The 26,869-nt window shown below is 40.2% G+C and overlaps 1 protein-coding gene and 1 pseudogene across 1 annotated transcript in view; one reads left to right on the forward strand and one right to left on the reverse strand.

The window, feature by feature from the left end:
• MBD2 (methyl-CpG binding domain protein 2) overlaps positions 1-26,290 on the reverse strand; it is a 67,268-nt gene extending 40,978 nt beyond the window's left edge. The window contains exons 1-2 of the mRNA XM_036244309.1: positions 25,534-26,290; positions 7,884-8,043 (exon numbers count right to left, since the gene is read on the reverse strand). Coding sequence (XP_036100202.1) covers positions 7,884-8,043; positions 25,534-26,069 — 696 coding nt within the window. The 5' untranslated portion in view covers positions 26,070-26,290. The remainder of the gene's footprint in view (positions 1-7,883; positions 8,044-25,533) is intronic.
• LOC118618385 lies at positions 11,608-11,828 on the forward strand (annotated as a pseudogene).
• Positions 26,291-26,869: the final 579 nt, after the last annotated feature.

The following is a 26,869-nucleotide window of genomic DNA, read 5'->3' on the forward strand; positions in this document are numbered from 1 at the left end:
TCATTAACAAAACACCAAAATCCCTGCCTCTAAACTTACATCCCGGGGTTGTAGAAGGAAGACAACAATTAACAAAGAAGGTTTACAATTTATAGCCATATTGGCACATAAATTCTGAATAAAGAGCAGCTATTTCTATGATGAGCATTAACATGTTATTGAACATACTACTGAAATTTAAGAACTTAACCTACCACACTTTCCCTAAAGAAAAACCCTCCCCTGGTTCACATAAAGGCAGCCTGAGTGGCATCTTTGGGTCAAATCAGGATTATCCTAAATATGTAATTTTTGCTCCAGAATATGTACAGTAGCCAATTACTAATGCCTTCCCACAAAATCAAAACCAACAATGCAAAGTGCTTTTACGATTCTTCAGGTGTTTCCCATTGAGACAGAATTCACAGATCATAAAATTCACCATTTAAAGTGTGCAATTAAGTGCTTTTTAGTATATTCACAAGTTTGTACAATCTTCATAGGTTTTTGCAAAAAGTAGAGAAATATATATATATGGGATCTATGATCTTGTACTGAAAATCAACTTAATATCCTAAAAACTATTTTTTAAGGAAATCGATGGATCTTCTTTTAAACATAATAGAATGAGTGGACAATCATTTGAACTCATTTTAAAAAGGACTTATACTTGTAGTTAACGAAGCGGAGGAGGACTGCCCTGGCTGGTTTGGCTCAGTGCTTAGAGCATCAGCCCTCGGACCAAAGGGTCTCGGGTTCAATTCCCAGTTAAGGGCATGTACCTGGGTTGAGGGTTTGATCCCTGGCCCTGGTTAGTGTTATGTGGGAGGCAACCAATCGATGTGTCTCCCTCACATCAATTTTTTTCTCTCTCTCTCCCCCTTCCATTCTATCTAAAAAAAAAAAAAAAAAAAAAATCATTTGAAAAATATCCTCGGGTTAGGATTAACCAAAAAAAAAAAAAAAAAAATGAGGTGGAAGACTGAAATTCATCACTGAAAACACATTTTGAAGAGTTCTACTTGAAAAATAACTTCTTGGAGATCTAGTTAATATGAGGTCATTAAAGGACTGTTAGCAAAGGATGCTAATGAGTTTCCACCAGATACCTAGGGCAGCTGTACTCAAATTAAGGAATCTATTGTCTGAAATTTATTATCTCCTTCACATCTGGGTTGGTCCTTAGCTGACTACGTATCTTTAGAATTGTGGAAATTGTCACACAAACTGTTTTCTGTAGGGTTTAATTATTTGCTGAACTAGAGTCGACAAAGTCAGGTAACTCTTCAGGACCTGTAAAAGTTAGTGAAACAAAAACGCAGGCATCCAAAATAAATCTTGACAAAGTCATGCCATGGGAACTACCTCCCTCAATCTATCATCATTAGCGTGAATGCCAAGCCCAGACCATCTCGAAAGATCTATCCATCACACTTAGAAACACTGAAGCACTAACATAATAACCCTACGATAATACTGAACAGAATATTCTCATCAGCAAGCCTACTTGCTAACATGGCTAAAGTTCTTCTGGCATTTTTTGCTTCCTAGCAATTGTTAGCCAATCAATACCCAAATACCTGGCTCGAATAAACAAAAATAAAAAGGAACAGTGGTGTTAGCTGATAATAACTTGTTATCTTTATTTACTAAGGATAAACATCTTTAATTTATTAAGGCTATTTCTACTTATGAGAAAATTAGATTTTGTTTTGGACAAGAGACTACTAAATAGTTCTAGTGTCCTTTGCTACATCTTACCCTTTCTTCCTTTCTTCATTCAGTAAACAAGCACTGTCCAAGTCACCATCATCCCTGTCTAGACAAACAGCCTCTTTAACTGATCCCCGGCTTCCAGGCTTCCACTTCTGCACTTCTGCAACACACTGTGCACACAGGAGCCAAAGTGCTCATACTGCTCCCTACACAAAGTCCACAATAGCATTACATACCACTCCTTAAGCTGCCTTGCCAAGTCCTGTAATTAGGTTTGTCTACTTCCTTGACCTCACCTGCTACCCACTCCTCACTAAACCCCAGCCACCAGGGCCTACTTTCTGCCTTCACATACTAAATGTACGCTGCATTAGGGACTGTGCTGGCTACTCTCTCCACAAGAAATGCTTTCCCCTCTGGTTTTTGAATAGCTGACTCCTTGTCATTCAGATTTCAGCCTAAAAATCACCCCCCAAAGACTTTCCCAATCACTCGGCCTAAAATAGCTACCCAGTCAACCTCAATAATTCTTACTTAATTCACTGTGTAGCATTTAATACTTAAATTGTTATTAGTTTGTCATACCACTAGAATATAATTCCATGAACACAGAAACTTCCTCTACTGTAACCCCAGAATCTGGAATAACACTTGAGCACATAGAATGTGCTTTAAAAAAAAAAAAACTCAGTGATATGAAACAAATGATGCATAAAATGTCTATTACATATTAGGTCTTGTGTTTATGTAGCCCTTACTCTTGAATAGTCTCATTTTCTGTCTTAAACTTACATGTGCTACCTGTACTATCCATCTCAAAATTATTATGTATAGAGTCATCTCCACTATCTGCCTCAAGATTATAAATGTAAGAGAAATAATCCCTAGACTTGCCCCATCTATTACTATTTAATATGAAGTCATGCTTACAGGTACATGACTAGCATCTTCCTCAAAGTCATACCACCGGCCCTACACAACCATCCCAGGGGAAATAATGCTCAGTCTACACAGATGGTGTTTTTGGCAAAGTTACTGACAATTATAGTCTTTTCCTCTTCCTCTCTCTCTCTTAGCACTACCTATCTAAGAGTATAGGTTTCCTCCTTTCTCCCTATTTTTTCTCAAATCATTTCTCCATTGTTGCTTCTTCAAAAACTCCAGGTCCTTTGAAGCTCTCAGAATCTGACTATACTTTCTATCCTTCCTCTCTACTTTCTCCTTCATTCAGCAAAGAGTTGAGTTTCTGTTCACCTTTCCTCCATTCCAACTCCCGTTTTTTCTTAGAGACCTCAATACCCATGTGGATAACTCACCCAACATCTTGAGTCCTCTGACCTATTCTACTCCTCATCCACCTAACTTTACAGTCACAGGCTTGTCAAACTAGTAACTACACCACCTCCAATATCTCAATCGAGCACCCAATGCTCCAATTTCCACTCCCTACCCTTGTAGCTCTTAGCACTGCCCTCTGAGCTTTTTAGCCCCACCAATATCCACTGTCTGATTTTCTCACTGTTCCTTTAAGTCCTTTCACATTCGTTCCTACTCAGTATAGACCCATGGTCCACTACCATCATTTACATACGTTTACATCACTGTAAATGTACTTAATTTTCTAGCCTTCTATGTTGGAAATCAAATGGATACTACAAAGTCCTTATCCTTCCTGATCTCCCTATGGCATTTAACAAAAATCTTCTTTCCTAGGCTTTTTTTTTTTTTGCATTTATTTTCAGATAGAGTGGGAGGGGGAGAGAGAGAGAGAGAGAGAGACATCGATGCGAGAGACACATCGACTGGTTGCCAACCGGGGCCGGGGACAAACTGCAACCGAGGTACATGCCCTTAGCGGGAACCGAACCAGGGATGATCTGGTCCGTGGGCCGATGCTCTAACCACTGAGCAACCAGCCAGGGCTTTCCTAGGCTTTTATATCATCACACTCTCTTGATTTCCCTACTACCTTTCTGGAAGTTCCTTTTTCCTTTCCATAAGACTAATTTATTCATATATTCATTGTTTACAATATGACAAGATACTTTTCTTCTGTTTGCCTCTATGTTGGGCTATGTCATTATGGCAAACCAGTATGACAGGAGTTTTCAAAATGTGACCTGAGAATCCCTGGGATCCATAAGATCTTTTCAGAGGTCCAAGAAATGCAACTATTTTAACTCAATCTTCCTCACCCCATCCCCAAACTTGCTCATCTTCCCCTACTCTCTATCTACCCCTGCCCTAAATGACTCAAGCCAGAATGATAGCAGGCACCAGTCTTTCTCTACACTCATCAGGTATTCATATGTAGTAATTCCCGATTGAGTCTCACGCCTTTCCATGACTCCTGCTCTAGCATTAATTCAAGATATCATTACTTCCCTAGACTACATCAATCCAAACTGCTCTCTCTACTTCCAGTTTCACCTTTTCCCAATCCATTCACCATACTGCATCCCTTCTATAGAATCCAATACCCACCCAGACTGCCACCATCGTAGCAGCTCACTTGTTTCTCAAACTACAAATATTGTAGCTGTGATATATTCTCTACAAGAATTTATTTTTAGTCTTTTGTTGAAGATAATTAAAACAAACACCTGCTAGACCATTTGGGTGAATACCTAGGACACGGTCATACTATTGGACAGCATTGCTCTATAACTTCCCCCTTCCAGTAAGCTCTGAGAAAGCCGCTTGATGACTTCCAAGTCTCTCTTCTCGGTTTTTTTCCATTAACCTAACAGGGTAGCTTCAGGTTCTGACTGGAAATAATCATGGCAAGAAAAGCAATAAGGTACAATGTCTACAAGAATGGAATACATTTGCAGAGTGAGGTTGAGACTGTGACTGAGACAAGCGAGAAGAGGCACTGCAAAAACCTTAGTAAATATTAATCAAACAACACCTTCCACTCCGCTGTACCCACTCATCCTAAAATAAATAAAAGCCACGTAGCAAAGATATTCAACAGACAGCTTTCCAACCATACCTGAATGTACTGTTCACCTAGTAAACTCACCTTTGATATGGAAGATATCTTAAAATCAGTTTTTAATCAGTCAGTATAAACTACAATAGCCTGTTTCAAAGTTTATTTTGTTTGTTACAGTTCTAATTCCTTGAAGACAGAGTTTTTTAAAACCTCAAAACAACACAATTAATAAAGCACTTTAGCCAGTTTACAACCATGTAGCAAAAACACGACCTTGCATTCCTGTTATGTTTAAATCTCTCAGCTTTCTCTTGATTGTACTTTTTTAAAAGACACAATACAGTTATTATTAATTATTCACAAACTCATTTTCTGCTTTATAGAGATTTTTCATGCTGCTGTTACTTCAAGAGAGCTTATTTTTAAAAATACTAAACTCCATTTTCTGACTACTTAACTAAAATAAAATCAGTTGCAAAATAAGACCATGCCCCAAAAAACACACATGGAAAACTTCAGAAAACAATGAGGCATTTCTCCCCCCCAAAAAATGTACAGTACATTAATTTATTCAATAAACCTTAATGATCACTATAAACTTCTGGAATGAAATGGATATTTAATCAAATAAACATGAAACAACCGTGTACTAAGTACCTACCGTGTGCTAGGCTTTGGACGATGTAGTACACAAAGACAACGAAAAGAAGACATGGTCCCTGCCCTCGTGGAGCTCACAGTCTACCGAAGCTGACAAACCACCACAAACAACAGCAAAGCACCGGGGAGGAAAGGACTGTTCGGCCTGGAGAGTGCAGGGCAGGCTTCACAGAGATGGAGACAATGGAGCGGTGCCGGATGAGAAGGAAGCCGCCAGGTGGAGGGGGAGGGGAAGCGCATTCCGAGCAGAGGACACAGCACAGAGCAAGCGGGATCCTGAAGGCACGTGCCAGGTGCCAGGTGCGGGATGACGAGCAGGCCAGCGCGGCTAGAGCGGAAAGGTGCACACAAACTAGAGAGACGAATTAGGTTTCGGTTTTTAGTGAATCATAACTATTAAGAAGTTTATCTTCACAATGAACTTAGTGTAGCTTAACTGTGACTCTGGTAACATCAGGGTAGTCTGAAAGCATTCCAATCATTTCATAAATATTTGAGCCCCTTCAACAGATACCCAGCACTGTGGTTAGAGTTTTTAAAGGGCAGTTTTAGTAAAAGTCCTAATTTTCCTCTGTATACTTAAGAAGCAAAATAAACCTGGAATAAAGGTCTCCTTAAGCTGAAATCACAAGCTTTGCACATACACACTCAAGGTCCCAACTTTTGCTAACATGAGCTCCCTATACTTCTATCACTATCTTGTTGCTTAACACCTTAGCTATCAATCCAAAGTAACACTCTAGTTAAGCATTACAGAGGCAAGTTCAGCCTTCCTTTCCCCCTGCCTCTCTAGACGCTACCTGCCAATGTCCCGTGGAAACCCTTGCTAGGTAAGCAATGCTATAAATGAGGAAACAGTGCATTCTAACCTCCATAACAATTTTTGGACTTAAACTATTGTAAACAAACTAGGAAGCTTTCTGAATAAAGAGAGAGATGAAGCAGAGACCCCATCCCTCTCAGGAAACATAAAGAGATGAGGAGGAAAACAGCTTGGGGCGGAAAGTTTCCTACACTGGCCACCAGGCAACACTGCTCTCTAAGGAGCTCAGTGCTCAGGAAGGTGCACTGGGGAAAGAAAAGGAACTAACGTGGGTCAAGTGCTTGGCTAGATGTTCTTGTACAAATTCCTATGTATTCCTCACAACGCTAGGAAAAGATTTTATCACTTTAAAGAGAAATCTGAGGCCAGCAGAGGCTAAGGAAGTGCCCGTGACTGTGAGCAGTGACTGTGTGAGCTCGTCAGCGGCAGAGCCAGGGTAGCAAACCAGCCCACCTGGACCCGAAGCCCTTCCCTCTATTACCGGCCTCAGGTTCCTAAACTAAACACACATTCCCGAGGGTATGCAGGTTCCCTCAGGCATATCCCGAAAAGAAAGCCCTTACTTTTCCCTTCACCATTTCCAGTCAGTGGGAGTCAATGGTGGTGGCAACACAGGCAAATCTACAGGGTGTCCCGAAAAACCGTATAAACACACAATTGTAAATTCTATTACATTTTGAAAACGAAACGCATTTTAATGAACACTGCCTTTGTAATTATTCCAAATGTGTATACATTTTTGGGGGGACACCCTATATCTATGAAATTTAGAGGAAGAAAAATTGAATAAAAAAAAAGGTTATAAGATTAGTTGCCCTTGGGAGGGGTGGAGTTAAAGGTGTCTTTATAAAGATACTGGGTGCATTAATACAATTAAATTAGCATTATAATTCAAATGATACTTGTTTAAATTCCTATAAAACAGCCCTGGCCGGTTTGGCTCAGCGGTTAGAACATCCGCCTGCGGTCTGGAGAGACCCAGGTTCGGTTCCCGCTAAGGGCATGTACCTCGGTTGCAGTTTGTCCCCGGCCCTGGTTGGTCGTGCGGGTGGCAGCCACTCGACGTGTCCCTTTCACATCGATGTTTCCCTCTCTCTCTCTCTTCCTCCCACTCTATCTGTGCAAAAAATGGAAAAATGTCCTTGGGTGAGGATAAAAAAAAAAAAAATAATAAAAAAAAAAAAATAAATTCCTATAAAACAAACCATCAACTAAGCAGCTCAATAAAAATAAGAGCTAATGGAACAATCACAGTGTTAGGATGAGAGTATTATTCCTGAAAGTCATTATCCTCAACATGATCACAAGTCAAAATAAAAACTTCTCCCTCTTTCAAATCCTAATCCTGAAAATGAATAGGTGACTATAAACTACGTGGTAAGAATACATGCCACATTGAAATGCTGCCTCTTTTTGGGCAACAGGAACTATTCTAAGGGGGAAAAAAAGAGACTATTAACATTCACAAAGAAATCTTCTGTAAATAGTCCCAATGGGCCAAAAGTGTGATGTATGTTGATCTAGAGAGATAAAATACTGAAATGTTGTTTTCAACTGTACACAATTTACTTAGGCTCCCCTTGTAGAAGTACTGCCAACTACCAGAAGATTAATCAGATTTATAAGTCACAATGCTTAGCAGGGAGAGGAAAAACAAAAACAAAACTGGACATTCAGACAATCAAAATTCCAATGTTATATTTAAAATGTGAGATTTTTTTGGAGAGCTCTTGAAATAGCAGAGATGTTATAAGTAAATTAACCAACCTTATTCTGATTTAGAGGATCATTCCGCAGTCTCTGTTTGTTCTTCTGTAATTTACTAGGCATCATCTTTCCAGTTCTGAAGTCAAAACTGCTGAGGTCAACAGTATTTCCCAGGTACCTTGCCAACTGAGGTTTGCTTCTGAACTTCTTACCACTTGGACTAGAAGAAAGATAATGTTAATTGTACAACACAGAGCAAAATTTACCCTAGACTCTATATAAACCTTTTTTCACACTGTCCTTCCTGGTCCCAATTGTTACATCACAATTTTATGTTTATTTTTTCAAAGAAATGTTAAAGTTTTAAAGGAACTTGGTAACTTCATTATAAAATGACATCAGGTACCGCCTAATGTCACACTTCACTCTGTCCACCACTGGAGCACACAGCAGGTGCTACTACATTTTATCCCACTGGTCACTCAACAACCACTGACAGAATCCCAACACAAACCACACGCACAGCACAACACACACCCTGCCAATGTCTTCAATCTTCCCAACTTTTTCCAAACTGACTTTTGAAAGGCTATTTTTTTCTATAAATATTATATAGACATATGTCAGCAGTAATCAAAAAGAACTTCAGAACAAATTCTGAATTCAACACTCTTGTTACACACACACACACACACACACACACACACCCTTGGAATTCATGTATCTCTGGGCTACCAATTTGAACTCATTTACAATAGGGAAAGTTTTTTTTTGAATTTCGAGAACATTTAAATGCTCCCTAAAGTAACTACTGAAAGAAGAAAACTAAGGCAAACACATGCAAACATGTTAATACAATGCTGACATTAGTTTTGTTATAGCCAAAGTCCTACCTTGGAGAAGCATATCAAGAACAATTTACCTACATCTGGCTGGTGTAGCTCAATGGACTGAGTGTTATCACACGGACTGAGAGGTCTGGTTCGGTCCCAGTCAGGGCACATGCCCAGGTTGCAGGCTCGAATCCCAGAAGGGAGTGTGCAGGAGGCAGCCAATCAATGCTTCTCCCTCACATTGATGTTTCTCTCTCTCTCTCTCTCTCTAAAGAATCAATAAAAACATATTTTTTTAAAAAAGAACAATTTAGCCCTGACCAGTTTGGCTCAGCAGTTACAGTGTCGGCCCATGGACCACTGAGACCTGGGTTCAATTCCAGCCAAGGGTACGTACCTCAGCTGCAGTTTGTCCTGGTCCTGGTCGGGTCGCGCAGGAGGCAACCAGTCGATGTGTCTCTCTCGCATCGATGTTTCTCTCTCTCTCTCTCTCTCTCTCTCTCTCTCTCTCTCTCTCTCTCTCTCTTTCTCTCTCTCTCCCCCTCCCTTCCTCCCTCCCTCCTAATCTGTCTAAGGATAAATGGAAAAATGTCCTCGGGTGAGGATAAAAAAAATTTACTTCCTATAACAAATAGTGTCAAAGCTGGAAAATTACAGAAGAGCTAGAATTATACAGAAGGTTAAACTGGTGTGTTCTAAAAAATTGTTTTTCCTGTGTGGCAATACCCCAAAGTCTTATCTAAATTTCTGAGCCAAATATGCTAGAATAAACTAACTGTTAAAATCAGTAGGATATATATCCAGAAGGGAATTGTGAGAATTCTAGACTACCTCTCAAAGAAGCTAACATGTTATATTTAGAACTTAGCCTTGTACCAACTGACTACTATAAAAGAAAAATAATTCAACAGGATAACAAAAGAGAAAAGGCTGGGAAAATAAGCAATAAAATATTCCTCTGGAACAGCAAAACTTCACTCTGGTCAAGTCCAAACCAACACCCCCCTCTTTGTCACAAACTCTGGTATTCTGCCACCACCAACTTCAAGACAACGGAAGATCAGATCAGATCAACATTCTTTTTCCACAATCACATGACGTAAGCATTCCTGAAACACAATTCAAAGTGCAGAATTCAGCCTACAGATGAAGATAACAACCAGATGCAACAGAATAGAACAAAGCAGACAACAAAAATACAGCAGAAGGAAGGACATAAGATTATCTATAAGCAAACCTCAACTCCCATTCTAATCCTGATTTCAAAATATGCTCAGTATCGTAAAGTAAAATAGCCTTTAGCTCTCAATATTGTCCAAAACTGGAATCATTTCTGCCCACCACAAACTTCCACCCTCAAACCTGATCTTCTTGTATTGCCCTCTGTTGCAGCATTACTGTCCACCTATCACCTACTTAATCCTCAAACTAGAAGGTACAGCACAATGCCAACCCTCAGCCACACATCCAGCACCAAGTTCTAAATGTTCAGACTCCTTAATGTCGATAAAACAGCTTCACCTCCTTAATAACACATCAAAACCCTTCAATCTGTTTGGATTTTTTTCTACACCCTTTTCCTACCAGCCTTGGGTACCCTGCATTCTAAATTCAAAGTAACCAAAATATGCCATGTATCTTTGACTTCTAGCCATGTCTTCTTTATTGGATGGAAGGACAAGCATAAGCAATCCTGCTTATCATAAAACTATTAAATCCTCAGCTAAAATGTCATCTCCTCCATAAAGTTGTCTGTGATTCTCCAATGCTAATTAGAAATAATTCTATTCTGCCATTTTACTTCTTTACAAAAATTCCTATACATTCTCTTGATGAATCAAACAACCAGAAATTACAATGCCACTTTTTAAAACCCTCAAACAGCTCTGGTTGATGTGGCTTAGTTCTTTGGGTGTTGTCCTATGCATAGAAAGGTTCCTGGATCGATTCCTGGTCAGGGCACATGACTGGGTTGCAGGCTAGATCCCTGGTAAGGGGCATGCAGGAGGCATCAGATCAATGTAAGGGGCATGCAGGAGGCATCACATCAATGTTTCTCTCTCTCTCTCTCTTCCTCTTTCAAATTGAATAAACAATCTTTAAACCCTCAAACATGATTTATATAAAGTAGCACATAACAAAGTAACTTTCTGCATGCAAAAAACTTCCATCAGTTGTAAAGAATATGGTTTTCATAAGAAGACACACTGAAATGCCCAATTCTATGCTTATTTAAAAGTTATATAGCATGGAATTTTAAAAATTAACTGCAAAATAGTTTCATGATTAATCTATTATACTATCTAAGAAATAAAATATTACTGAAAGACCAAATTAATTTGAAAAATTGGTAGTCTCTGCTACTATGTCACTTATATAACTACAATTGATTCTAATTAAGTTAAAATAGCCATATAGTCCTTATAATTAGATATCCCAGTTACTGGTAAAAAGATTCTGACAAATTATTTAGTATACCTCAGAAATGAAAAAAATAAAATGAAAATTCTCAATCAGATCTCTCTCTAATATCTCATTAGTGTAATAAAAAGCTGAGTTCCAGAGTGGACTTTGTTTTCACAGACTAATGTTCCAAAATATGAAAATATCAAGGTAGCAATTTCTACCAAAAAGATAAACACTATTATTCTTAGGATATACCTTAGAGACCATTTGAATATCATTTCTTAAAGAATCAATTGACTGAATTTCACAAATTAATCTTGCAATGAATAGTTCCTTAGATAATATGTGAAATGCCAGTTACCTACTGCATACTAGAGAACTCCAGTAGCTACATACTAGAGTCTCACTATAACATTACTCTACAGAACAAAACTCATCAGAGATCAATCAGTTTTAGATACCACTCCCCCAAATTAAGGAAATCTAAGTACTTAAGAACTCAATTAAGTGTCCAGTTGCTGGGAGAAGGCAGTTCACCCTCTCCAATGTCATCTCTGCTGGACACGGACCCTGAAATCTGCCCCTGACCTACTGGTGGTTCCTGCACCTGCACTAGCTCCTGCAAGGGTGAGAAATGCAAATGAACCACCTGCAAGACAAGCTGCTGCTCCTGCTGTCCTGCAAAGTGCAAGAAATTCACCAAGGACTGTGTGTGCAAAGGCAGAGAGGGGAGGCTCAGGCTCAGAAGTGCAGCTACTGCCAATGAGATGAAGACCTACCCTCTGCGAAGCACTGTAAATACTACTGGGTGTCCCACCGCTCCCTGTGGGGAGGCTTGGCTGTGTATTTTCCACCCCTGCTAGCTGCTGGCAAGTGACAAGAAATCCTATGAATGATGAATGGCATTAAAAAAACTTAAGCTATACTCATGAAAAGTGATGGCACAGTTTATGTTCTAGATGAGCAATTTGGAAGGGCTTAAAATACCTCCTATGATGGTACATTTACACAATGGAACACTATGCAGCTGTAAGCAAGAGAGATCTCTTACCCTTTGAGATGACATGGAGGGACCTGAAGAATATTATGCTAAGAGAAATAAACCAGAGAAAGACAAGTACCACATGATCTCACTTATTTGTGGAACTTAATGAACAAAATAAGCTGTTGACCAAAAGAGATCCAGAGTCATGGAAGCAGGGAACAGACTAACAAACCTCAGAGGGTGGGGGTGGGAGGGGTGGGAAGAGATAAACCAAAGGACTTCTATGCATATATGCACAATCAATCGATAGGGACATTAGGCTGGGGAAGGGGGGGGGAAGAAGGGGGTCAATGGGGAAAAAAGGATGACATCTATGATACTTTCAACAATAAAATAAAATTAAAATTAAAAATAAAAAAATTTCTATGTTTAGTGATTTTATTTATTTAAATAATTAAAGGTATTTTATTTTATTATTATTTTTCTAATTCTCACCCTAGACTATTTTTCTACTGATTTTTTTAGTTAGAGAAGGATGGAGAGAAGGAGAGAGAGAGACACATCGATATGAGAGAGACATTCATTGGTTGCCTCCGTCACAACCCTGACTGGGGATGATGGAATCCAAAACTGAGGTACGTGCCCTTGATCAGGAATCAAACCTTCAACTCTTTGGTCTGCAGGCCAACACTCTAACCACTGAGCCAAATCGACCAGATATATGTTTAGTGATTTTAAAAATCAGATAAAAGTATGTATTATAAGAAAGGCCTGGCATACTCTACTGAGAAACTAAATGAGCAATGAAGGACAATGGTGGAAATCAAGTTGTAACTATTAGCATATCAAAATAAAATTGAAATACCAACTAGTATTCAGTCAGATCTAATCCATACCAAATCCCTACCTCCACTCACAAAGATGGACTTCTAAGAAAGCATCTATATTGAATAGTTACAGGTACTGGCCACACACACTGTTGCTTTCAAAACAGTGGTATGAGGCATTTGCTCCTCTGTAACTGTTATAGCTGTGCTTGGCGCTTTAAGGAAAGCTAGCTTGGCTGCCCCAATGGATTTTAAGAGCAGGGACCTTCATCTGCAGAAGATGAGGCAATCATATAGAAAAGACCAGGCCCTAAGGAAACAGGTAAGAGGAATTCTGCCCATTACACACAGACCATCTGCACAGTGACAACATGACCCTGGAAGTGACTGAGACAGTAAATGCGAGATGAACAAAAACAAAAGGTGTGTCATTAAGTTCTGGTCTTACCCAGACTGACAAAATTATCATGTGTCTGCACTCTAAGATGGCTGCTATAGGTCCCAGTCTCAGACAAACCAGGACTTAAAGTGACTAAAAGCTTCAAAGTGTAACTTAGGGAAATTACTTAAAAAAAAAAAAAAAAAATTCTAGTTGACTAGTGAACAATATTAGTCATTTTCAATTTTCTCTGTCCAGGGTGACTACTTCTAATCCCAGTAATGAAATACTAGTATTTCACTTTCAACCACAAAAAACATTCCCTACCAACTTCCCCCTAGATATGCCAATCCTGAACCAACTTGTGATCTCACCTTTAACTTCTACCCGCTCAGTAACCTGAAGAAAAGTAATAATTGAGTGAAAATTTTAAAATGAGTTGTTTTTCCAGTTCATATAAGAACATTTCATCACCTGAACCATGTCTTTACTTGCTTTCATTTTGATTAAACTCTTTAAGGCCTTTCTTAGACCAAACTCTACCTTAAAGGTTTCTAGCTATAGGTTATCAGAAAAAAAATTTATTCAGCAAATGGCTTTTAAGTAAAAGAAATGCCCTGAGATACCAGTAATACTTAAATTATGGTCACCTTAATTTAATGGTATTCACATTTCATCACTATAAATTCACCAATAATCACAATTATCTGAGCTAGACCACTTGAACACGCTGTGCCAGCCTACGATATACAAATTAACTCTTACAAAGACCTGCTGTTTGCATGTGAAACTGCACTCCTCTAACAGAATAGAACGTATTTCTTCATGTTACTTGGGTATGGATAATCATGTTTAGTCAGGCCATCAGAGTCTGAACAAACACAAGTATTTCTTCAAACGAGCTTATAACAGGATGAACAGGGGGCGGGGGGTGCGGTAACTGAAATGGAGTAAGATTATGAACTGGCCAATGAGTGTCAAGAGCATTGTGGATGGCAGGTGGTTAACTACAAGGCGAGGTGGGGCATGTTCAGAGGTGTACCACTCTCCAACAATATCAGAGAGCACTTTGTGAGAAATAACAATCTCCACGCTGAAAATACTGTAAGCTACAGCACTGGAAAAGTTTGAGAATAAGGAAACATCAACTTCCTTTTTCTACCACCTTAAATGTTAAAGCATTCCTGTTACGTACAAGAATAAGTACTGAAAGAAAAAGACTTCTCTAACATTAAGTAGCAATTGTCTTCAGAAAGCAAATTTTGGCTGAGACTAAAAATCTGTAATTAAAGTTATCTTTTCGACTTAGGTACTATGATGCTACAATTTATAAGACATACAATGGTCATCTCATATACATGTGGTCTTCATCCTTTCCTGGCTCACAGCTCCCAAACCCCTTGAATTTCCTAAGTGACAAATGCAACAATGGTGCCTCTTGCTTTGTTAATGAGGTGACATTTGGATTACACTCAAGGGTACTGGCCTGGTTGCCAACAGGAGCCAACCATGTGGTTCAAGAACAGGAATTTTCAGTCCCATCCCTGGATTTCCAGGAGGGGAGAGGGGCTTGAGGTTGAATCAACTGCCAACAGCTAATGACTTAGTCAATTATGCAATTATGGTTATGTAATGAGCCTTCAGATAAATCCAAAAGGACAGATTCGTGGTCCTTTTTGGGCGAGTTTCCACGTTGGGAATCAGAATGCTTCCACATGCCCCAGGCTCCAGGGCAGAAGCTCTTCAGGACTTGGCCCCATGTATCTTTTCGTCTAGCTATTGATTTGTACCCTTTAATACCCTTTATAATAAACCAGAGATCTAGTGAGTGAACGGTTTTGTCTAAGTTCTATGAACTGTTCTTGCAAATTAACAGAATCCAAGGAGGGGTTGTGGGGACCTCTGATTTATAGATGGTCAGAAGCTCAGGTACCCACCTGGCTCGTGCCTGGCACCTGAAGTGCAGGGCAGTCTTGTGGGACTGGCCCTAACCTGTGGAATCGATCTCCAAGTACAGAGTGTCAGAACTGAGTTGAATTCTCAAATACCCTGCTGGAGTCTGAGACTTGCTTGTTGGTGTGGGGAATCTGCCACATGTATTTAAGAATTAGGTCTGGGAATGCTTTCCAGGTACAAAGCACATAATCAGAAAACTGCCAAACCAAATAATTCAAAGAATATACACCACTGATTCAAAACCACACGACAGACATGCACTCCCACTTTTTAACTCCTTTCTTCCCAACATTTAAATACAGACCTTTCCAAAAATGAACCATTCTGAGCCCTCCTTTATGGTTTGTTCCTGGTAGATTTTATCTATTCTTACCTTACATCTTCCACCTTTAATCAGTTACTAAATCCTTCATAATCACCTTTGAATACATCCTTCCTTTAAATTGCCACTGCCTAAATCATTTTTTATCATAGTCTAAATCACCATGATAGGCTAACTGATTTTTCTCTTTGCTAGGCTCTTTCCATTCTAAACTCTCCACACTGCTGTTCCTAAGACACCACTATGACCATAGATCAGATTAAAGCCCACAATGAACTTTAACTCATTAACAAAAGGGAGTCAAATATCTTAGCCCTGCATTTGAGATCCTTTTCCATTTAACTTCCTCTTCACCTTTCAACCCTACTTTCCACTCCTCTTATCCAGTGACCTTTGCTCCAACCATATTGGTTTATTCACTCTATTTTGAACAGGCTCAATGCTTTCCTCTTCAGCCCTTTGTAAATCATGTCTCTGACCTAGTCCATATGCATGACTTCACTCCAAACCCCAAAAAGACCAGAAATACCATCCAGCCAGTGTGACTCAGTGGTTGAGCGTCAACCCATGCACCAAGAGATCGTGGGTTCGATTCCTGGTTAGGACACATGCCCAGGTTGTGGGCCCAATCCCCAGTGGGGGGCATGCAGGAGGCAGCCAATCGATGTTCTCTCTCATCGATGTTTCTCTCTCTCTCTCCCTCTCACTTCCTCTCTCTCTGAAATCAAAAAAGAGAAAAAGCCCTGGCCAGTTTGGCTCAGCGGTTAGAGCGTCGGCCTGTGGTCCGGAGAGACCTGGGTTCGGTTCCCGCTAAGGGCACGTACTTCGGTTGCAGTTTGTCCCCGGCCCTGGATGGCCGTGTGGGTGGCAGCCACTCGATGTGTTCCTTCACGTCGATGTTTCTCTCTTTCTCTCGACTTCCTCTCTCTCCCTCCCACTCTATCTGTACAAAAAATGGAAAAATATCCTCGGGTGAGGATAAAAAAAAAAGAGAGAGAGAAAAAAAATTTAAAAGACCAGAAATATCAATCCACCTTGTACCTCTTCCACAACCCTTAACAAAACCATATAGCTTGCTACCTATATCAGGCAAATAATCATAAATTGTCTGTTGGCATCTCTTATATCCTAGTTTTGAAATACTGAGTTCTGTATGGTCATAAATCTTCCACGAGTTTAAATCTTATCTTCACAAATAGTATACTAACGTTGTTATTTATGAATAAAATGATATAATGTCAAATTTTCTTCAAAATAATGAAGACTAGCCCAGGTCAGGGTCGTGTGGGAGGCAACCAATCTATGTGTCTCTCTCACATGGATGTTTCTTGCTCTCTCTCTCTCTCCCTTCTTCCCTCCTTCCCTTTCACTCTCTCTAAAAATCAGTGGCAAAATATCCTCAGGTGAAGATTAACAGAAAAAGAAAGAAAGAAAGAAAGAAAGAAAGAAAGAAAGAAAGAAAGAAAGAAAGAAAGAAAGAAGACTGAGTCAGGGGTAATGGACTGAGGTATGGATGAAATAAGATGGACAACTGTTGTACTGCTGAACTGGGTACTTGGTAGTTTTTTATGATTCCCTCTTCTTTTGTATATATGTTTGAAATTTCCGGTGATGTTTAAATTATAAACATTAAAGTATGTAAGCTGAATATTTACTCTGAAAACTGAAGAATTATTTTTAAAAATATGAAAAGTTTGGGCAATTTGAGCATTAAAGAATTTCTTTAGCCCTGGCCAGTTAGCTCGATTGGTTGGCATGTTGTTCCCACATGCCAAGGTTGTGGGCTCGGTCCTGGTCAGGATACATGCAAGAATCAATCAATAAGTGCATGGATGGGTGGAACAACAAGTCTATGTCTATTTCTCTCTCTCTCCCTTCTTCTAAAATCAATAATTTTTTTTTTTAATGAATTTCTTTAGCAGGTGGGGTAGGGGTAAGGGGGAGAACTATTTTTAAAAGTATCAATAAAAAATTTTTTTTTGCAATTTGGCTACTAATAAAATGTAACAGTATTCCACCTTTTCCTTCAATTCAACCTACAATCGTCCCTCTCCATTTTGCACCCCCACTGCTGCGGCTTCACTCTTTCCGGTTTTTTCAAATAAAGTGAAGCCACAACACGCGACAGTCGAAGCGCAAAGTGGCAAGGGACAACTGTATAAATAAAGAATCCTACTTCGTGGAAATTCATTTATCGCGGTAGAGCCTGAAACTGATTAACCGCGATAAACGAGAGCCGACTGCAAATGTTTAAGGAATCACCACACAATTTTAAACAGTACAAAAGTCCTTAAGTATAATTCAAATTGTACCAATTATTTTCATTCCATAAATTAGCATTTATGTAACAAAAACTACACACAAACAGTGTATTACTGGTAGCAAGTTCTATTATCTCTATGTCATGGTTAAAAAAAAAAAGCCAGGATGATCCACTAAAGTTTTAAAAAATGAATGAATATGTAGAATTCTACCTATCTTGATCACTGCCTTAAAGGCATTCTCTTTATGAACAATAAAAAGGAAAAACATTGGTTTTTTTTGTTGTTGTTAAATTGGAAACCGGACACTGTTGTGGAAAAGTCAGAAGTTAAATATGTGTGGGAATTATTTCAAAATAAATGGGAGGGGTAATGTATATTGGCGGAAGTATTAGCTGGGAGTTGTTAATTGTTAAAACTGGTTGATGAGTACATGGGGGATTCATTACACTTTCCTATCTACTTTTGTTTCTGCATATGTCTGAACTTTACCATAATAAAAAATAAATAGGTAGCTTAATATACCCCCAAAACAGATTGTATTTTTTTTTCTTAAAAAGGCCAGGGGCCTCCAAGATAGGCCTTTTTACAGCGATGTATACATCACTGCACACATGTTAAAAATAATTTTAAGGACCGTCTTCCTTGCCTTAATCTATGGATTCTTCCAGTGTAAAATGAACAAGGGAAAAAGTATCAAGACACATTATTCAAAAATCTTTAAGAGAGAATGATGTTCTTCTTCACATTTATAAATCACTCACAATTGTTCCTAACAAATGCTAAGTGCTCAATTTTAAAATCTAATTTTAAATTTCATTTACTACTTTTATATTCATACATAGCTATGTAATCAAGTTCCCAAACAAATCAGTTTGAATTTAAACTATAAGACAAGGCAAAATCATAAGATCCACAGATACTATTCAAATTTCATTCTATTCCATACTTTTATTTTCCTTCCTTAGGAAGTTTTAGTTTTTTGAAGTTCTGATGAAATTAAGTAAAACTTCATTTACAATCTGCCTAGCCATTTCTTAGTGGAAATGGCAAACAGCAATAAAAGATCAATAAACAAGAGCTGAAAAGCTTATTAATATTCCTACCCAAACAGTAAATCCATGAAATAAGAGTTGATGACTTATTTCTAATTCATCACACAAGTCTGAGATCTCAAACATGGGATAAAAGGTTATGAATTTTCTATTAATCTGACTATACACTCTAAAAATTATATATCACTTCCTCTGTTCCATTCATTAAAACCAAATTATGACTCTATGTCTCACAAATAGAATTTTTAAAGCAATTTGAAAATATCATCTATCAACTTTGTTGGAGATTATTTTTTGAGTGTATGTGTACCTGTTCCTTTTGAGCTATTATTCCCTCTGCTGCAGGTATTGTGGGTGGGTGTTCTGGCAGGTAAGAATTAGTATGTCAGATTCTACACATAAGATGTAGGACAGACAACAATGTTGCACCCTAACAAAAATTCCTCCAGCACATCACAAAAAAGATGTAATGGTACTGCTGACAGAGAATAATCAGAGAAATATTTCTACCATATCTGCCTTTTTTTTCTTCCTTTATTGGTTTTAGAGAGACAGGGAGAGAGAGATAGAAACATCAATGAGAAAGAACATCGACTAGCCGCCTCCAGCGTGCCTCCCACTGGGGACTGGGCCCACAACCTGGGCATGTGCCCTGACCAGGAATTGAACCAGCGACCTCTTGGTGCATGGGTCGATGCTCAACCACTGAGCCACACCAGCCAGACCTGTCTTTTATTTATGGATCCAGGCTTCAATCAGGCAATATCAAGAAAAAAAGACTAAAAAGCAAGTCAATCGTTCAATTATGCAATAAATGCTTAATAAATACTGCATTTCTTTCCTTTCTCCAACTAAAGAGATTTTTTTTTATCCTCACCCGAGGACATTTTTACATTTTTTGTTCAGATAGGGTGGGAGGGAGAGAGAAGGAGAGAGAGAGACATTGATGTGAAAGGGACACATTGAGTGGCTGCCACCCGCACGACCAACCAGGGCCGGGGACAAACTGCAACCAAGGTACGTGCCCTTAGCGGGAACCAAACCCAGTCTCTCTGGAACACAGGCTGATGCTCTAACCACTGAGCAAAACTGGCCAGGGTGGAATTTTCTTTTAAATGGTCTATACAGTACATTTCAACTGTATCTCAATTCTGAAAGAAGCACATGAGCTTTTTGCAGGAACCATATAAACCTATCTCAACAAGCTATATATAGACTGCAAGTTACAAATGATTTCTTCTAATTTCAGCAAATGCTTTTAAAATGAAGATCTATAGCTTATTCCTTAGTGAATGTGTTGCCTATCTGAATATCTGAAAAATAACAGGGTTAACCTAGGCTAAACATATCTGAAAAAGATGGAGGGAGAGGAGGGAAACATTTCTAAACAAAATGATCACTTCTGTTACCCAGAACAAAACTGCCTTAATTAATAGTAATTTACCATAACTTTTCCTCCAATATTACAGAACTAGATCTTTTGGTACAATGGCTTCACTGACAATTAGGATTTAAAATTTACCCTTTGTCAACTTCAAAAATGCAAGTATAATAGTAAATAATTACATTTCAGTAGCACACCAAACTCTACAAAGTGGATCAGGCATGAGATGTTGCAATATTTGAGAATACAAGTAGGGGGTCTCCATTGGAGGCTACGGACCAGGGTGGTTAAGAGTTCTGGTGTCACACCACCTGCATCAGGATTCTAACTGCATTAATCAGCAGTACAACCTCGAGCACATTCCTTAACTTCCCTATCCTAACTCCCCATATGTAAAATGGAGATAACTGTACCTATGCTTCACAGGGTTATAAGAATCTGATAAAACAACACATAAAAAGCATTTAGCAAAATAACAGTAACAGCTGCCAAAATTATGAAAGCTGGGACATGGAATACACATAAAATTAAGGTACACAACACCCTATACTATATCCTATACTATATAGTCAGTAAAACTTGAAAGTTGATTTCTTACTGTGTCTGTGCCCTATAAGCATCTTATCTACCATTTTCACTATACCTCTGATAAGCATCTTATTTGCTGTGAAAGACTAAATCTCTAATATTTTTTTTAAAGCTGTATCTCTAATATTAAAAAAGAGAAAAGCTTTCTGTCCTTCTATGTAATACTCTCAACATTAATGATAAAAATTAGAAACCTGAAAATGTATGGACTTAGTAAAATATCTCAATCTATCCCATCCTAGCACACCACCACAGGTAACATAAAGCAACAGCTAAGAAGCCATTTAAGACTTTTACAAAATTTAAACTGTCATATCAACTGGTAAACATTTATTTAGCATCTGTGTGGTCAGCATAATGCACAGGGGGTAAAAGACAGGTCTGTGAGAAAGCCACAGATTCTGCGGAAATGAACATGAGAGTAATACAGGGGACACCAGGTTTAACTACACAGGGATGACCCAAAGAAAATATTATGGGAAGGTCAATTTATTGAAAGTCAGAGATTTTAACATTTAATAACTGTGACAATGGGTCTCTCCCCTGGTTTATTCAACTAGTTTTTTCCAACAAAGACTATATGAGTCTATTTTTTTCAGACCAAAAAAAAGGGTGTTGAACTCTGAAATCCTCAACAATTCAGAATTCATGGCCTTAAAGCACCATACTAGCCTTCAGTAACAAAGGGCACATTTGTTTTTACAATAAATGTTTTTACTATATATGTTTTTACTTTTTTAAATTGACTTGAGAGAGAGAGGAAGAGAGAGAGAGAGGAAGGGGGGGAGAGAGAGACATCAATTAGTTGTTCCATTTATTTATTAATTTATTGGTTGCTTTTTGTATGTGCCCTTACCAGAGATAGAATCTGCAACCTTGACATATCAAGGTGATGCTCTAACTAACTGAGTACCCAGCCAGGGCAATACTATACTTTTATTTAATCTTCACCCGAGGATATTTTTCCATTTACCTTCAGGTAGAGTAGGAGGGGGAGGAGGGGGGAGAGAGAGAGAGAGAGAGAGAGAAACATCGATGTGAGAGAGACATTGACTGGTTGCCTCCCGCACGACTCTGCCCAGGGCCAGAGCCCAAACCACAACCGAGGTACATGCCCTTGACCTGAATCGAACCCTTGACTCTTTGGTCTGCTGGCCGACGCTCTAACCACTGAACCAAACTGGTCAGGGCAATACTATACTTTTTTTCTTTAATTTTTTTTTCTTTATTAATTTTAGAATGAGAGGAAGGGAGAGGGAGAAAGAGATGGAAACATCAATGAGAGAGAACACTGAATGGCTGCCTCCTGCATGCCCCCCACTGGGGATTGGGCCCACGACCTGGGCATGTGCCCTGACTGGGAATCAAACCAGCAACCTCTTGGGGCATGGGTTGATGCTCACAGCCGGGCAATATACTATATATATTTTTAAATCTATTTACATATTTTGAGCCCATTAAACTTGAGTTACTGAATTGTTTTCCTTAATTGGTTCTTAAGTATCTTTAAAGCTTTAAGAGCTCTGCATATTGGTTTTAGTTCTGGAACTGAATCCCTATACTGAGGTACAGGTACAATCATACCCTCTTTACAAAGGCAGACACAAACTACAGCACTGGGAAGTGTAAGTGACATGCTCAAGGTTGCACCACGATAAGTGCAGAGTTTAGAGACCAACTCAGACCTCTAACTCCTGTGCTCTACTGCCTTCCCTACAGACGCCTACTTTTATTATATATCTCATGATCCTACAGACCTCAATTATATTGTGTCCAAGTCCTCTACTTTCCAGATCAACGTGAAATCTTTAGTCTCCCTTCATGCACCTGGCTCCCTATGATTATTTTAATTGTTCTCTAGTTCCACTGTCTTTTCTTTTGAGATAAATAAATGATCAGGTACGAATGCATCATAATTTTGATGAGAGTTAAAAATGTTTATAATTATGTTTCCAATATCCAACCAGATGATATATTATGGCAGCAGCTATAACAGTTGACCATGACTCCCAGGTCTTTAACCCCGTTTATAAGCAAGAGTCTAGAACCCAACAACTTTAGACTTGCTAAAACAATAAATAAATAAACAAATTTTAAAAGGCGTGAGGGCCCGGCTGGTGTGGCTAAGTGGTTGACACTTGACCCATGCACCAAGAGGTCACTGGTTCAATTCCAGGTCAGGGCATATGCCCAGGTTGTGAGCCAAATCCCCGGTTGGGGCACATGCTAGAGGCGACCAATCAATGTTCTCTCTCATCAATGTTTCTGTCTCTCACTCCCTCTCCGTTCCTCTGTCTCTAAAAAATCAATAAAGAAAAAAAAAATTTTTTTTTAATTAAAAAGGCATGAGAGGGTGTCAATGGGGGGAAAAGGAGAAATACCTGTAACAAAAATAAATTAATTTAAAAAAATAGTAATAATAAAGGCATGAGATAGCTACTGAAGGTTCCTACGTAGAGGAAAATAATATTTCAAAGACATAAATCTGCAAGTGCAGGAAACCAAAAACTAGAAATGGCAGTCAAATAGACCAGTTAGAAAATGACTGTTCAAGTAATGGGTTCATATAATGGCAACAAACTTTTTCAGAAACTATACTAGTGGATCCAACACTTTATCAAACCACACCCTTTTTAAAAACAAACTTTGGATGATAATATATGAACTGCCACTATACTATCAGTAGTTCTGACAGAAGGCATAATTATACTGCTTAACTGGCAACCAGAGGCACGCCTTCCCATTAGAACTTGGCAGTCTCAGTAAACAACCAAAACACTATTCTACCAAAATGTAAAGCTTTCTTGATGAGCTTAAGTCCAATTAGGAAGTGTTAGGACATACCCTGTGTTAACAGACACAGATTTCTTTAAATCAGTCTCCCCAGGGGCAGGCTAATTCAGGAGTTAGCATTATTAGAATCAGCGTGAACAGCTTGGTGCAGGTGTTCACATTACCAACAGGAGAGTTAACGCTTAAACCACCTATTAACAGATATAGTGGGTGTTTTGAGTTACTGGTTTTTAACGGGTCAGATGTATATGGTGATGCTAATATGCAAAATGGTTACACTGAGGATTGAAAAATAATATGTTCACCTTTACTATGAGAAGGTGACCTCCATCATTCATCACTGAAAGTGGAAGTCAGTATCACAAATATCACATGCTACATGTGTCCTCCTGCCTCAGAATGCAACATCTCAGAAGGAAATTAAGACTGGGTGTTACAATCCTGCACAGTAACTAACACTTTGGAGGTAGTTAACAGACGACACTCCTTCCGGTCCTGAACTAAACATATGTGACACAAATCTGTTCAAAATGTCCTTTGATTTTGCATGAATAAGTAAAAAGCATACTATGTTGTGCTGTCTCATAAAAAGACTTTTTTTAAAACTATTGATCCATATACCTGAGTAACTATTAGGAATATGCCGTATTCATATTTACCTGTTATACCAGTAATGATCACTTTCCTGTGTGTGTATGTATGTATGTATATTCACATACGCAGTGTACTTTTAACCTTTAAAATCTATTGAAGAGTTTTTGCAATTCATATATACATACACATATATATATTTTCCCAAGGATAAATGTATTAACCAACTCGAGGTGAGAACGAAAATACTTCATATTATTCCAGTGGTCAAATGGCTGAATATATTTGATTGAATATATTAGGTTGTAACACCCAAATATATTCCCTGAAAAATGATCCAATCAGCCTGCAAGCCACGGAATATAATGTGTTTATATATTCTTCTGTAAATGCGATGATTTATAAGAAATGTCAGTAAATATGTTGGTAAGAAAATTCCACTGGTATCAACAGCTACAGGCCCTTTCCTGATCTTACTGGGTCACCCAAACTAATGACATGGACAACATGACCACAGGATTGCAAGACTAAGCTGAAAAACTTCAATCACATAGACAAAGATTTCTCAACTTTGGCATTGGTGACATTTTGGGCCAGATAATTTTTTCTTGTGGGGGCAGTCCTGTGTATTATAGAATATTTAGCAGCATCCCTGGCCTCTACCCATTAGATGCCAGTAGCTGACCCGTCCAAGGTGTGAAAAACAAAAAAATGTCCCCAGACATTGCCAAATGTCCCCTGGGAGACTAATTTTAGTCTAGGAGTCTAACTCATTACAGTGTTTAGTTTTCAAAAGAATGTAAGTTCTGTAACACCAAAAGTGCTCCAAGAAACTTCAGGCATTTCAAATGGCTACTTTATATGAAACTTTCCTGGATGCACAAAGTAAATGAAACCTTGTTCCTGTAGGTAGCTAATTCTTGCACATGTGCATGATTAAACACTCTTGTGATGATGAGTCTGGGACAGGCTGGGAAAGGAGCCAACAGTGACTGGGTTTTACAGTTTCGATGAATTACACCTTCTTTTAACCCTTCCGTGGACTAATCATCGCTGCCAGAGTGACCCTTTCTTCACAAACGACTGTCTCCAACATCTTCAACCTAAGATGCCCAGCTCTGGGCTCTCACCACTAAGACACTGTTCCTGTCACTGCACTGGGGGTCAACTCTTACCCAAGGGCTCAGACACCTTCTACTGCCAGGCTAGCCTGTCTGTGCCACTTCCCTTGGTCACCCCTGCTCTCATCTAGACTACCTCTGCCCAGGTCAGCGCTTGACCCTTGACCCTGACCTGACCCCGTTCCCCCCTCCCCCTCCCAGGGCGGTACCTGAAGTAGTAGACATCGCTCTTGCCGGCACTGAGCCCAGATTTTCGGATCACTTCCTCCTTCTTCCATCCGGGGGGGAGGGCCGGGCAGTCCATCCTCTTCCCGCTCTCTGTGGCCCGGGGTCCCCTGGGCCCCGGTCCCGCGCTCCCCGACGGGAAAGGGACCGGCTCCCGCCGGGGGGCGCCGCCGCCACCGCTGCCGCCGCCGCAGACGCCGTCGCCGCCAAGGCCGCTGCCGCCACTCGGGGGACGGCCGCGGCCCCGTCCCCGTCCCCGGCCCCGTCCCCGGCCACGGCCCCGGCCACGGCCACGGCCACAGACGCCGCCGCCCCGGCCCGCCTGCTTCCACCGCCCCCGGCCACGGCCGCCGCCCCGAGCGCCTTCCCTGCGCACGCCGCTCACCGGGGACGGGGCGAGCGCGCTGCCCTGGCCCCCCTGCTCTATGGCGGAGTCGCCGCCAGCGCCGCTGCCGCCCGCCGCGCTCTCCCCCTCCTCCTGCTCCGGGCAGCAGCGGCCTCCCCCCGGGTGCGCGCGCATCCAGCCCCCTCCCCAGCCGGCGCTGCGCTTCTTCCGTAACCGAGCCCTTGGAATCCCGGAGACCCGCCCCGCCCGCAGCGCGGCGCGCGGGGGACGCGCGCAAGCATCATAGAGCGGGCGCGCAGAGCGGCCCTCCCGCCCGGGGCGTGGCCCCGGCCACCGCCTCTTAGGTCCTCCAAGCGCTCTGGGCGGCCATCTTGTCTCCGCCTCCGAAAGGACACGCCCCCGACCCCACCGGCTCCGCCCCCAGCCGCGCCCTTCCGGCCCTGTCCCGACCCGGCGCGCAGGTCCCGGAAGGCGGGCCGGGTCACAGTCACTTGTGGAGGAATGGCAGAGGTGACGCGGATGCTGTGTGCTTCGAAGGACTAACCTCCCTCTGTGTGCTTTTACCTGCGTTTGTTTCCCAATTAGTAAACAACAAACAAAATATTATATTCACTAACTTGATTATTCATTTAACGGAATAATAGATACCCCTTTCTTGTCCCTCTGGAAGCTTGCCAGGGTGCTTTGGTTGAAGGAGGCAGTGTCCCTTTAGATTACTATCACTGTCCTCCAAAGTCTGGCTGCCAGCCTTAGGAGCCTGGACTGTGTCCTAGAACTTTGCAAGGCTTCAGGAAGGGAAATCATAACTTAGAACATTCTCTCCAGTTCTACAAGGTTTATCTCTAAATTCTTACAAAGACCAGAATCCCTGAATTCATTTAGACTTTATCAAATTTCAGGATCCTCTCTTAATTTGGATGTCCTCAACTAATGACCTTTGGCAAATATCAGCAGCCTTAGACTTGGTAAACATG

This window comes from Molossus molossus, unplaced genomic scaffold (assembly GCF_014108415.1).
Source record: "Molossus molossus isolate mMolMol1 unplaced genomic scaffold, mMolMol1.p scaffold_m16_p_6, whole genome shotgun sequence".
NCBI classification, from domain to species: Eukaryota; Metazoa; Chordata; class Mammalia; order Chiroptera; family Molossidae; genus Molossus; species Molossus molossus.